This window comes from Elephantulus edwardii, unplaced genomic scaffold (assembly GCF_000299155.1).
Source record: "Elephantulus edwardii isolate Elephantulus edwardi_28Jun2011 unplaced genomic scaffold, EleEdw1.0 scaffold00050, whole genome shotgun sequence".
Lineage (NCBI taxonomy): Eukaryota > Metazoa > Chordata > Mammalia > Macroscelidea > Macroscelididae > Elephantulus > Elephantulus edwardii.
This window is the reverse complement of record NW_006399800.1, coordinates 8732234-8746267: the sequence shown is the minus strand read 5'-3', so window position 1 is coordinate 8746267 and position 14034 is coordinate 8732234. Positions and strand designations below refer to the sequence as shown.

At 38.1% G+C, this 14034-nt stretch overlaps 1 protein-coding gene across 1 annotated transcript in view; it reads right to left on the bottom strand.

Annotated features, from left to right (window-relative positions):
* Nucleotides 1–783: 783 nt before the first annotated feature.
* TMED7 (transmembrane emp24 protein transport domain containing 7) overlaps nt 784–14034 on the bottom strand; it is a 22239-nt gene continuing 8988 nt past the window's right edge. The window contains exons 2-3 of the mRNA XM_006886673.1: nt 7698–7943; nt 784–1577 (exon numbers count right to left, since the gene is read on the bottom strand). Of these exons, the coding sequence (XP_006886735.1) occupies nt 1341–1577; nt 7698–7943 (483 nt within the window). The 3' untranslated portion in view covers nt 784–1340. The remainder of the gene's footprint in view (nt 1578–7697; nt 7944–14034) is intronic.

Genomic DNA, 14034 nt, shown 5'->3' with positions numbered 1-14034 from the left:
AGGCATGGCAGCAAAGTAACTCCAAGTTGCTGTTTTTGGGTTTTTTTTAAAACAAACAGTAAAAGGCTTTAAAAATGTACACAATTTAGTATCACCTTGCATTCTATTCCAGAATACTTGGAAACTAAATCTTATTTCCATTTATTCACTTTATACAAGATACCCAGTCTAAACCTTATAGTGTATAGAACATGCGTTATTTAATACTCATTAAATGCATGTACAATCAACGAAGATTATCAAGCAAGAAATAAACACATACAAGCATTTCAGATTTTTAAATAATTTTATGGCTACTAACCAGATTATAGAACTCTCATGTGCGGTGGGGGACATCATAAATTTTAACTTCTCAGTGCATCACACCGATTAGGATAACAAGTATGGTATTTGATAGTCAATTGAAGCTGGGACTCTCAAAGACATTAAAGCCACAAAAAGGTAAGGATGAGTCAATTGTCAAGTAAATGAAACAGAACACTTTATTTCTTTGTAAAAGTCCTAAAACATATTATGTGTAAATAATTCACCATAATTTATCCATTCCATTTGCTCCCACTCTAGTGTCTTATTCTGTAATATTTTTCCTGTTTTAAGTGTGATTTTTAAGGCCTGTATAAGCTATATTGTTAGAGACATACTGTTACTGTGTGCTAAGAATGCCTTTATTAAAAAAAAAAAACCCATCTTGTTATATATCAGAAAAAAAACCTCCAAAAACCTTCTGACATTGCTAAACTAATGAGAAATAAATTATACCATGACATCATCAATTAAAAATTACAATATTAACTAATCTTTCCAGGTAGGATTTTTTTTCTTCTTTCCTAAAAAATTAAACAGTGCAGAACAGGGTTTTAACTATAGCTAGTGACACTGGGTTTTCTTAAAACACAAAACTTTATTCACTATAAACAATTAAAGGGCAATTTTCTTCCTCCAAAATATATTTATGGACTGCAAATCTTAAAGTTTTAAAAATATTAACCACCTATAAGAAAAAGTACATTTAAACGGTTAAAAGTAATCAAAATACCAAAGTTTACTGTGTGAAGAGTAGATATAAACAACCAAGAAGAGTAGATCATTGGTGTTGAATTTTTAACATGAATAGCCCAAAATAAGTTCCAAAGTTTTTTCACCTTTACAAATGAGAAAAGAAAAAAATGTGTCCTTTCCACAGTTGGGGATAAGCATTGTATGTTCCCCTCAATAACTATATGAGTAAGATTTTAAAAATGTTGCCAATGTTAAGTTCATCAGCATCTAAAATCAATTAGAGAACAGCAATATTACAGTGGCAATAGTGCATTAATTCTCAAAACGTAGTTATGAAGTAGTTATGATCCAACACGTGTTGTAGTGGTTCTTTTATCTGAGAAAAAGCTTTTCAGAAGAAACACCTGCCCTATGCTAACCACCAGAAGAATAAGAGCTTCTCCCACTGACCAATAGGCTACTCTTGTATTTAGATCCTCTGCTCGGCTTCGGCCTTGAGCTTCTCTTAATCGGAAATGAGTCTGATAGTCGATGACAGATTTCAGAGCTTCATGAATTGAAACACAGGCAGATTCCATCTAAAGAAAAACAGTTTCAGTTAACTTCTTTCTGTATAGTCAATCTAGCAAATTGAATTTAAATATTTTTCTTTAAATATGATTAGATTTACTTATCTGATTAACATTCTACTAAACTGACAATGACTTTCAATTTTATCCCAATTATTCATTTGACTAACATTCTACAAAGCAGACATTTATTCATTCATTCACTCATACACTAGTTGTCCTGGTAGTAAGGCCTTGGCAGTTAACATATTCATCTGCTAACCAAAAGGTGGAAGTTTGAGTTCACCAAGAGGTAACTTGAAGATAGGACTGACAATCTAAATCCGAAAATTTTGCCACTGAAAACTCTGGAGCATGCAGTTCTACTCTGACGTTATGGAGTGGTCAGAAGTTGAAACAGACTATAAGCAACTAACAAGGGAGCACAGGTGCTCTAGTGGTAAAATGCTCAGCTCCATTTGGGAGACCTAGACATTCTTATTCCTGGTCAATGCATCATATGGTTTGAAATATGCAACCTACATCTCTACTACTAAGTTTATAATACTACTTGGGAATGGGCTATTAGGTTAATGAGGAGACAATACCATTTAGTCAGTGTACATCTAGTCAATGGGCTATTAGGTTATTGAGGCGACAGTACCATTTAGTCAGTGTACATCTAGTCAATCTGATATGTAAGAAATTAAAGAAGCAAGCTTAGAAGTACAGATAGGGGGGGAAAGATGCCAAACTACATGAAGACTACCTAGGAGCAGATCAGAAGAAGTAAGACAAAGACCTTCATTCCTGAATTTGGACTTCTAGCCAAATAGAAGCGAGATAATAAATATGTTTACTAAAAGCATTCACTTAGGACACTTTCCTTTTAGCAGTATGGATAACTAAGACAATACCTCAGGCAGTGTCATAACTCATAATAGTCTATCAGTGGAGGCTTGCATGTTGCTATAATGCTGAAGAGCAAAGTTTCCATCCTAAAACAGACTAAGAAGAAAAGCCCAGACGATTAAAACTCTATGAATCACAATACTCCAATCCATGACTGCTCATGGGGATGCTGTTGTACTGGGCAGCATTCTGCTTCATTGTGTATGGTCAACAATCTAGAGGATAGTTGAAAAGCAGCTAATAACAAAGTTGCTAGCTATAAAACTCCAAAATAAGGGTCTTAAAAAAAAATAAAAATGAAGAGGATGAGAACAGGCAGGTCAGTAAGTTAAATCAGTAGTAAATACATAAATCAAAGTATAAAGATCTATTTTTAAGTCAACAAATACAGTATAAAAATAGACTGAGTTAAACATTTTTAAAACAAAGGTTACAAAATTCACAACTAACTTCTGAATCTTCAAGTACAGGTAAGAGTGTCTTTTACTTTTTTTTGTATTTATCAAGTTCCTAAACGAGTGTTCTATTTCATGCCAGTCAACTAAATCAATACATAATATATATATTCCTGAAAGGACGTAATTTCCATTTCACTGTGTAGTCAAGTACTGTTATCACTTTCCTTTTTTCTTCTCCCCCTGCCATCTATTTGCTGAAATAAAGTTTGTGCTAATGCTGCATAGTGCCACTGTTGTAAAGCGGGACTGACATCGGAGTTGGGGGGAAACTAAGAGGGGATAAATAATGTATACTGCAATGAAACAGATGAGGGAGAGAACTGTTTAGGAGAAATATATGATTAGGTATTATTGTCATGACATGAGTCCAGAATGAAAGCTCAATAGTGGAATGAACTGGGAGAGGAGGGACTATATAACAATGAAAGAATTTTTTTTTTTTTTTTTTTACTTTTCAAAGAGAAAAGTGAACTGAGGGGAGCTAGGACAGGGAGGAAAGTGTGCAACAAGTAATGAATGGAAATCAAAGTCTCCGTAAACTTTCATTAAAATAAATAAATTTTAAAGAGTTTTAAAAAAAGTTGTCTGTCCTTTAGAATCTGCCACTCTGTGATCTTGCTGGTGGCACTCTCAACAGTGTTCCTCCACCACTGTTATTTTTTTAGCTCAAAGGATTTGACATGATTCAAGCTTAATGTTCTAGGTAATGTTGTGTACTTATTACTCCATCTTAGGAGACTTTATCTTTTATGATGGCCATCTTTCCTTTTGTGAACGATCAATACATTTAGAGGGTATCGTTCTGATCTATGTAAAACACATTTTCCCATCACTCTAATGATTTTAATAGTGATTGATGATCACTGTTGAGTCTAGGGATACCCTTTTACAAATGTTTAAATACTTGTAGTATTAAAATGTCATCACTGGGTTTTATTATTCTTTTAAATTTTAAAGTAGGAACAGCTCATAAATATACCTACTGTGTGATTCTTACTAGCTTTTAGAAAGTAAGAGTAAGAAAGGATAAAAAATATAGCAAATAATGGAGATATCTATATGCTGTGCAAATAATTTAAGAGGCTGGACTTTAAGAAGACTGTATGGCATCAAGATGAGAGGAAGGCTCATCAACGATCTGTGTTATGCTGATGACACAACTTTGCTTGCCTAAAACAAAGAGGACTTTAAGCATTTGCTGCATAAGATCAAAGACTAAAAAGTCTTTAATGTGGAATACATCGAAACATCAAGAAGACAAAAATCCTCAGCACTAGGTAGAAAGGAAGCATGACGACAGATGGAGAGGAGAATAAAGTTGTCAGTAACTTTACCTTGTCTGGCCATCAAGAACCTCTAAGGTGGTAAGGAAAAACCATGTTAGTTTAAAGACTAAGGTGCATGTGGTATAGGGAGCTATGGTTGAAAATGACTTTCTTAGGCTATTGTCCTTGACTGTGATTAGGGCTAGAAACCTGCAAATGTTGTTGTTTACTTCAAGTGGGAACTAACTCATAGCTGATCCTCCAGTGGGTTCTCAGAAGTAGTCAGCTACATGGGAGGAGACTGTGCATCTTTGTCCTGTGGAGCAGCTGGTAGATTCGAACTGCATATATCTGCATTGACAATGTTAATTTGTTACCACTAAGCCACTAGAGCTCGCACAAATTAGTCTATCCACAAGAGGACTGGTTAGTTTCATCATTCTACCAGGTTTAAAGTGAACTGGGTCAGTGGCAAAAATATAGAAATCTCACTACCACAAGAAAGCAACAGAGAATGTAGCACACGTCCTCTGGGGCTAGAGATTCCTACACCAGTCACCAGGGCTTACAGGAGAACAGTAACAGCACCACAGCGGAGAACCAAAAACCCAATATGACACAAAGAAGACTCGGGACTGCTGCCCACAAGGTCAGAGGCCTTCGTCCATTTTCGCTGGAGGACTAGGGTGTGGGAAGAAATGCTATATCTGGCAGGACTGAGAACTTCGTAATACTAGCCTAAACCCGCAAGTTAAAAGTTGAAGGGTCAATTAGCAAGCTTCAAAACCTGGCCTGAGAAACTGTATCCTGTCGCCAACCTGAGTTGTAACCTGCTAAGTTACCCAATAAACCACATAAATCTGAGTATAGTTCTGTGAGGTCTGGTAGTGATTGCAATGGATTTCATACTCAGTACAACGATGGATTGCTGTTGGAACTAGCAGGAGGAGGTGTGTGAGCACGGGTGTGTGTGTGGGTGGTGGTGGTGGGGTAATCTCGGACCTCATGAGAACTGCAGATGCTGATGATAGGCACAGTTCTCCTTAGTGGAGTTAATGGTGGTCAAACTCACATGCTTCCTTTGCTCGTTTTACACTGCACCTGATCCAAACCAAGGTATTTTTCACATGAATCAGAAAGTTAGACAAAGACTAAGGAAAACCAAAGAAGAACTGATGCTTCTGAATTGTAGTGCTGGCAAAGAGTACTGACTGAGAGTACATAAATGGCCAAAAACACCTCCTAATCTGTCTTGGAAGAAATGCAATTAGGCTGTGCTCTTCAAGGCAAAGATAGTGGGTGTAACTGTCAAGAGGAACTGGTCTTCAGAAAAAGACATCATGGTAGGAAAGGTAGAGGGCCAGCAAAAGACAGGAAGGCCCTAAACGAGATGCACCAAAGTAATGACTAACAATAGGCTCAAGCATGGTAGAGATGATGAGGATGTCGTAGGACAGGGCAAGTATTAGTTCTCTTGTCCATAAGTAAGTTGCAATCAACTTGATAGCATCTAAGAATAACAAGTGACACTAAATACTTTACTATCATTCATTCCTATATTTACCCACTTAGGTCTTTGGAACAAACCATTCTAACACATATGGAGTAATGTATGATGATGGAACTGACTGACTTGGTTTTTTTCTTATTATGCAAGTCAAAATTCATGAAGGAATCAACTCAACAACTCATTTCTGTTGGGCCAGAACTGACTCAGCTGACCCCACAGCAGGATTTTGGAGGGTATAAACTGCACAGGGGGAGACTGCCCATCTTTCTCCTGAGAAGCAGCTGGTAGATTCAAACCATGAGAGAGGTACAGCCTTTGAGTTAGCAGTGCGCTTCACTCCCTTAGGACTATGACACCAGATGGGCAGAGAGAAACTCTCTTACAAAGCAGGCTTCTCACAGAATATTCCACAAAGAATATTTCTAAAAATAAGAACACCTTCTTACTCACTTTCTTCAGAGTGACAATAGGTCTAAGAATCAGGCTCTTATGCAATTTTAAACCTACATTACCACATGATTTTGCCAAACAGACTAAAGGGAATTTGGAAATAATAAAATAGCAGTTTAAGGTTTTAAGAAGTAGACAGTCCTTCTGATGTCTTACAGATTCTTTCAAATACAGTTCATTTGTATTTGAACTAGAAATAAAATAATGCTTCTCATCATCTGAGCACTGTTTACCGATTTTAAATTTCCTTCACCAATGTTCTCTTAAGACCTTCTCCAGAATAAGATCTCCCAGGTCAGAAGAAAGCACTGTTAATGCTACAGAATGTCCCAGATGACAAGCAGCAACAGCAGGAGCAGTAGCAGCAGCAAGTGTGGCAGAGAAATGGTAACAGCAGAACCAAGATGCTAATGCAAGACAGTGGGCAAGTTCCTGGTCCACAGGAGGACGCAGCTACAGTGGATCTACAGGGTGAGAGAGGAATGCTTTGGGCAGGAGAACTGCTCCAAGGGTGGACTGTTTCTAGGCACTTAACTGGAGGAGCTAAAGAGCTCTGTAATAATTGCCCAAACATAGCAGAAGCCTGCCAACAGACACCTGTTCTAAGAGGAAACCTGTCCTAAGGCACATGCTTGGCAGGAAGAACGGCCTGCTTACTTCCACAGTCAACTTGAGTGAGCTGTCATACAATGAAGAGAGGAGGGGATATACTCTCCACTTTGTTGGAACATTCCAATCACTGTTTTTATTTCTTTAATAAGCTACCACAGTAAATACAGTTACAAGCTCTGTGTAGCCATTATAACAAATGACCAAACTCAACAGAGAAGTAGAGGGTGATTAAGAGGCATGGATGGTGTCAGCACAGCTAAAAGAACGAACTGTGAAAATACGTCTAAATTCCGTATAAGAGTCAGCCTTGGGAAGATGAAGATGCTGACTTCCACCCACCCCCGCTAGCCCCCCTGAGGAGAGAGATCTGATGCTATCACACCATTTTCACATTAAAAAAACCCTCAAACTCACTTCTGTCTAGTCAGAACTCACCCCTGGACCTTGCATGACAGGTAACTGCCCTTCTTTTTCCTAAGGAGCAGCTGAGGAATTCAAACCACCCAGCTTAAGGCTGGCAGTGCAAATCCTTACTCACTAGAGCTCCGATGAGGATAGCCATACTTCCTGATGATCTTATAGAAAAAGTTTTACAAGTCTCAAGCTCTTACTGGTTAACCCTTCCTAAATCTCCTTTTCCAGCTGATTTATCTACATTAGTTAAGCTTAAACATTAATTAGTGTCCTATTTTAAGACATCTTAATTTCTTTATATTTACAAGCTTATAAAGTTAGTTTTATAACTTTAGTTATAAACTATGTTTTGCTTTTCACTAAGAAAATCTGAAGTTTTCTATGAAATGCTTAATCTAAGAATTAAAATAGTTTTTCAAGTTTGTTGACATGCTAAAATTCCATGCTTATCAATAAGTTACTGCAGAATATTAAATTATACTCTTTTCTTTAAGCACTCCCAACATTATTTTGCTGACTTCATATTTACCTGAGTAAGAGCACTAACTCGGTTCTCACTAGGAAACAAAGGTGGATCCTCTCCAACTTGAAAATCAAAATACACAGTTTTATGTGTGAAAGTAGAAAATTCATTGCTGAAACAAAATTTGTATGCCCCGTTTTTGGAGGCTGTGAAAGTAAAACTATCATATTGTTTCTTCATCTCCTTGTACAGCACGTTACCATCAGGATCTTCTAACCGGCAATCTACATCATAGTGACCTCCAGTAATCACCTACAGAAAGACAGGCAAAAATGGAGAGCACTGTATTAACAAGTGAAAAAAAATAGGGTTCTAGCTGAAAGGACAATATAAAGTTATAGGCAAAGGACTTTTTACTCTCACAGGCAATTATACATATTTTCATTTTCAACAATGGAAAGAACATGGGAAGCAGATTTTATTCTCCTACAGTTTTATACAAGCTGAGCAGATGTCCTCATTACAGAAAGGAGAAACTGTAACTGATCATTAAATCAACTGTGTAAGTGTAGCACAGTTAATTTTATCTCTTAATTCTCTCAATGGCCCTACAACAAAGTTTTTTCTTCTTCATTTGAAGGACTGAGAAACTGCAGTTAAAATAAAGTAAGTTTCCTCAGCTTATTTATCTGGTTTACGAGTCAGAACTTGAGCTCTTCTCCTCCCCGTTTTGGTTTTATCTTTTTAAAAATTATTTATATTGGTTTGCATACAAAATTTATATACATTGTTTTATATTCTCTTTCATTCATACTGTTTTTCATACAATAATTTTCACTCAGTATTTAAAAAAAAAAATCAATCACCACTGAACTATGCCCACTGTCTTTTACTATTACCCTGTCTTTCCAAATTCCTACTGGATCGTTCAAATTTCCTTTACCCCCTCCCTCCATCTCAAAGTCATACTCTCAACAGCTAAGTTTGCTGACATAGTATTTCCCTTTCAAAATTTTTCCCAACTAGGTTTCTGTTAGCACCATCCAAGCCCGGTCACAAGGCAGAGGGAATACACCCTCCACACACCCCCCCACAAAAAAATAGACACAGGCCTATGCTCTCCTTAGAGAAGATAGAAGGGTGTCGTTTCCTATTGTGGAATTGCAATTAATATTATGAAACAAAACGTGTATGAACTGTTAAACGGAAAATCCATTTTCTCTGTAAACTTTCACCTAAATTATTATCTCTCCTCTCATGCTGTAGAGTCATATGGACTCCTAGCTGACACTCCAGCAGGCTTCCAGAGGCTGTAGATCTTGGGAAGAGTTTGCCCATCTTTTCCCAGAGCTTCTGGAGCAAACTGCTGAGGCGCTGCCATCAGATGAGCAGCTCAACTTCTTATAGACTATGCCACCAGAGTTCTCCAGACCAACAACAGGTCCCTGTTAATCTGTTTAATAAATAGCAGCAACATGAGGCAGAGCCTTAGCAAACATGGATTACAAACTCAAAGGCCTACCACTCCTACCCTGTACAGAAGGATACAAAGACTGGGGAGAGGGGAATCTTTGATCAAAATGTTTACTAAAGGTAGCTAGGCACTATTTCATTCCTCTGCTCTCATAGCAAAGGTGGTAGCTGTTTATGGACACAATCAGCCATACATCACCACATCTTCCTCCTACTTTTGATTTTCCTTCTTTCTCTATTGTTTCAGGCAAATACAGAAGACTTTTTGTGCCTTAGATGGCTGCTCAGCAGCTTTTAAGGCCCTAGGTACTACACACTGAACTATAAAAGGTGGAAGAAATGTATTAAACATATTGTTGTCATGTGCTATCGAGTCGCTTGCGACTCATAGCAACCCTATGTACAAGGGCCTTAAATGCCATTCTACGCTGTGCCAACCTCTCTGTCTCAAACACACTCATTCTCACCAACCCAATAACAGAATCGATCCATCTCATCGAGGGTCTTCCTCTCCTGCGCCGTCCCTCCACTCTCCCAAACATGATGTCCCTCTCCAAAGACCAGTCCTCCTTGCAACATGCCCAAAGTATGTCAGACAAAGCTTCAGAATCTTTGACTCCATGGAGTATTCCAGCTTCGCTCTCTCCAGGACAAACCTGTTTGTTTTCCTAGCAATCCATGGTATAATCAACACTCTTCTAAAGCACCACAGCTCAAAGGCATCAATTCTCTTTCTAGCGTCCCTAGTCACTGTCCAACTCTCCCATGCACAGCACGTAACTGCAAAGACTACAGCCTGGATCAGGCGCACCTTAGTCTCCAGCCTGACGTCATTGCTCTTCAGTACTGTAGAGAGGTCCCTCACAGCTGACTTTCCCAATGCAATTCATCTCCTGATTTCCTGGCTGCTGTTACCAAGAGTGTTGACTGTGGAGTCAGTTAAACTAAAACTGTTAACTATCTCGATCTCTTCACCATCCATACTGCTAATGCCAATTGGCCCAGTGGTAAGAATCTTTGTTTTCTTGATGTTGAGCTTCAATCCACATTGAAGGCTGCAGTCCTTGACTTTCTTCAGCAAGTGCTTCAGGTCCTCCTCGGTTTCAGCAAGCAGGGTTGTGTCATCTGCATAACACAGGTTGTTGATGACTCTTCCACCAATTCTGATGTAATTAATGGAAATATCTCCCCCCAAAGAGTGCTGGTAGCACAGGTGTTAATCACTTGGCTAGTGGCTACTAACTGAAAGGTTAGGTCAAATAACCAGCTGCTCTTCAGAGGCAAAGTGAAATGATCTGCCTCCATAAAGATTTACAGTCTTTGCAACACTATTGGGGCAGGTCAACTTTGTCTGACAGGGTCAGTGTAAGTAGCAAATGACCAGAGCAGTGGGTTTGGTTTGGCTGGATAGCCTCATGAAACCATAACCCTAAATCTCCAAGCCAAGAAACTAAATCTCATGAGGCGTTCAGTTGCACAGAAGCAACTTCAACACACGCAATTTTATCTTTTGTTTTAAATCACTGCTGTAAATACATTTATATCACAGTGTTTGTCAATTCAATTTTTTTAAGAAGTGTAAAACACTGACAGCAGTAATCTTAAATGCTTTTTTGACAGTATGCTCTATGGAATTTGCTATTTTGTTTTGCGGGCTTTTAAAAGTGTATTATTACAACTTTGTTTATAAGAAGACTATAACTGTTTAAACTACACTTCCTAAAAGCAATATTTAAAGTAAAAGACAAAAGCAAGTAGGTCTTTTGTTTATCGGAAAAGCATATATTAAAGCAAGTATTTATGAGGCTGTTTAGCTCTGTCCTACAGAGTTACTGACTTAATAGCCACAGGTTTAGTTTTTACTTATGCATAATCAGGCATATTTTGAACAGGTTGTTTGCACAAATGGGAGAGAAAAAAAGGAGAGGAGATTAACAATAAGGACTTCCTTAGATGAGAAAAGTATTGAGTAGGAATAAAAAAGAAAGGAGAGTAAGCTTATCAAACTGAGAAAGAAGTGTGAAGGAAAGCCACTGAGAATGATGGCACAAGTTTGTATTTTCAAGATTGGTTGCACCGACCTTGATCGGTGTAAGAGAGATAAAGCTTTATATTCCAAAAGATGATTCACCATTTGTGTGACCTTTTGCAACTTAAAAAGATATGGAAAGTGAAATTGTGTTTCAAGGAAATTTTAAATAAATCGAAATTATGCATTTGGGAACAAAACATATAAACAGAGATGTAATTTCCCCCCCTCCCCAAAATACAACATATACAATCAACTGGGCCTTATCTTTTCCTCCAATCATCGGCTGGCTTTTCCCTCATATGAAAATTATGAGTTCATTTTTATATATGCAATTTTTAAAACAATTTTAAAATGTCTTTTCTATCGTGATTTGGGTGAAAATTTATAGAGCGAACCAGTTTTCCATTAAACAATTTCATATATTTTGTAACCCACAACTACAACTAAAAAAGCAGTATTGTTTCCAATATTCAACCAGAAGACAAAATACTTAGGAATAAACGTAACTTGAGATACAAAACTTTCTAAGGATTACTACAAAATACTACTACAACAAACAGTAAAACACCTAATGAGATGGAAAAAGTATTCCTTGTTCCTGGATAGGAAGACTCAACATAGTGAAAATGACAATTCTAGCAAAAGCAATCTACAAATTCAATGCAATCCCAGTACAGATATCAAATACAATCTTCCAGGAGATAGAAGAGGTAATTTCCAGATTCACCTGGAAGGAAAAGACCCAGAATAAGCAAAGCTCTTCTAAACAAGAAAAAGTAGTTGGAGACATCTCACTTCCTGATTACAAAAAATACTACACAGCTATAGTAATCAAAGTGTCATGATAATGGTACAACAGAAGACATATACATAGATGAACAGAACAGAATCAAGAATATAGAAATCACTCTACCAACCTATGGTCATCTGACATTTGACAAAGTAATAAAACACATTAAATGGAGAAACAACAGCTTCTTTAACAAATGGTGCTGCTAGCAAAACTGGGTATCTCTCTGCAGAAAATGGAAATAGGATCCACATTTCACACCATACACAAAAACCAACTCAAAGTGGAGCAGACACCTAGGCATAAAACCTAAAACCATAAAGATCATGAGAGACAAAACGGGAACAAAATTACAAGTCCTTGCCTACAGCATAAATAGGCTTGTAAACACATCCAAATTAGCAATAACAGGAGGAGATCAGATCAACAAACAGGACCTCCTTAAAAACAAATCTCTGTGTGCATCAAAAACCTTCTCTAGTAGAGTAAAATGAAAGTCCACAGATTTGGAAAAAAGTATTTGGCAAAACCAAAGTTTACAGAATACTCTAAGAACTAAAATCGGGCTGCTCCTTGGAGGCAAGGATTCTAAGGCTCCGTTTAACGTACTTTGGACATGTTGCAAGGAGGGACAGGTCCTTGGAGAGGGACATCATACTTGGTAGAGTGGAGGGACAGCGCAGAAGGGGAAGGTACCCTATGAGGTGGATTGATTCAGTGACTCGGGTAATTGGGATGGGTGTATCGGAGATGGTGCGATTGGCATAGGACAGAGTAGAGTTTAGGGATGTTGTACATAGGGTCGCTATGAGTCGCAAGAGACTCAACAGCACATAACAATAACAACAACAACAACAACAGGCCTCCACAAGAAAAAGACCAAATCATAAAATGGGCAAAAAAAAACATGCAAAGGCTCTTCAAAAAGGAAAACATTTGGATGGCTAAGAACACGTGAAGAAATGTTCAAGTCACTAGCAATCAGATGCAAAAACAATGATACCACTTCAGTCTAGCAGCCAAAGCAAAGTTCAGCTACACAGCAAATAAGTGCTGGAGAGGATGCAGAGAAATTGGAATTCTCATGCACTGGTGGTGGGACTGTAAAATGGTACATCTTTGGCAGGCAGTTTGACGTTTGCTCAAAAAGATGAACACAGAAATTCCCTATGGCCCTGCTATTTCACTGCTTGGAATATATTCCAAGGAAATCAAAAGAACTGGACATTTGTACATCTATGTTCACAGCAGTGTTATTCAAAATAGAAAGAAAATGGAAGAATCCCAAATGCCCATGAACAAACATACGGGTTGAGGAATTGTGGTACATTCACAAAATGAAATACAATGCAGCAACAAAAATTTTGCCAAAAGAATTATCTCAGTCACATAAAGATTAGTATTACACAAGGCAACTATTGTGAAAATATGAAGATAATCAAGATATATATAAATGCTCAAAATGAAAAGGAGGCGGCAGGAAAAGGGGGAAACATCACTTGTATAAGCAGAGGTTGGGGGAGGGTTTAAAGTAATGGTAAAGGTTCAATGGAGAGCTTGAAAAGATGGGGTGATAGTGGGCAGAGACCAATGGTAATTATATAAACTATAATGTTTATGACTGTATAACCCACAAAGTACATGTACAAAACACAATGTATATGATTATATGCAAACCAATAAAAAACAAAATTTGCTTCTCCAATTAAAATAATTTCTCCTACACATGATCCTTTGGCCAGAGAGCATGGTGCTGTGTACGTGGGAGTTGTGTTGTGTTGTGGCGGTCTCTGGAGAGGGGCGACTCTGCCTCCAGGAGCCAGGGAAGCCACCCTTGGCCTTGGATTGAAGGCAGAGAGGCTTCAAGCCCCAAAGGGCCCTTGGGCCAGTCTTTTATTGTTTTTGTTCAGACATTCCTCTAGGTCGTATAGCCCTGGTGTACAAGCTGCTGTACAGCGGTCACTTGTGGTTGCTGTGAGGCTGAACACTGTGACAAGGATGTGTCAAATGCGTTAATGGTTGGCCACCCAATGCGGACTGAGAGTGGGGTGGAGCTCCCGGATTAAACAAGCGTGGAAGGAGGAGTGGCATCCACTTTCATAATAGCT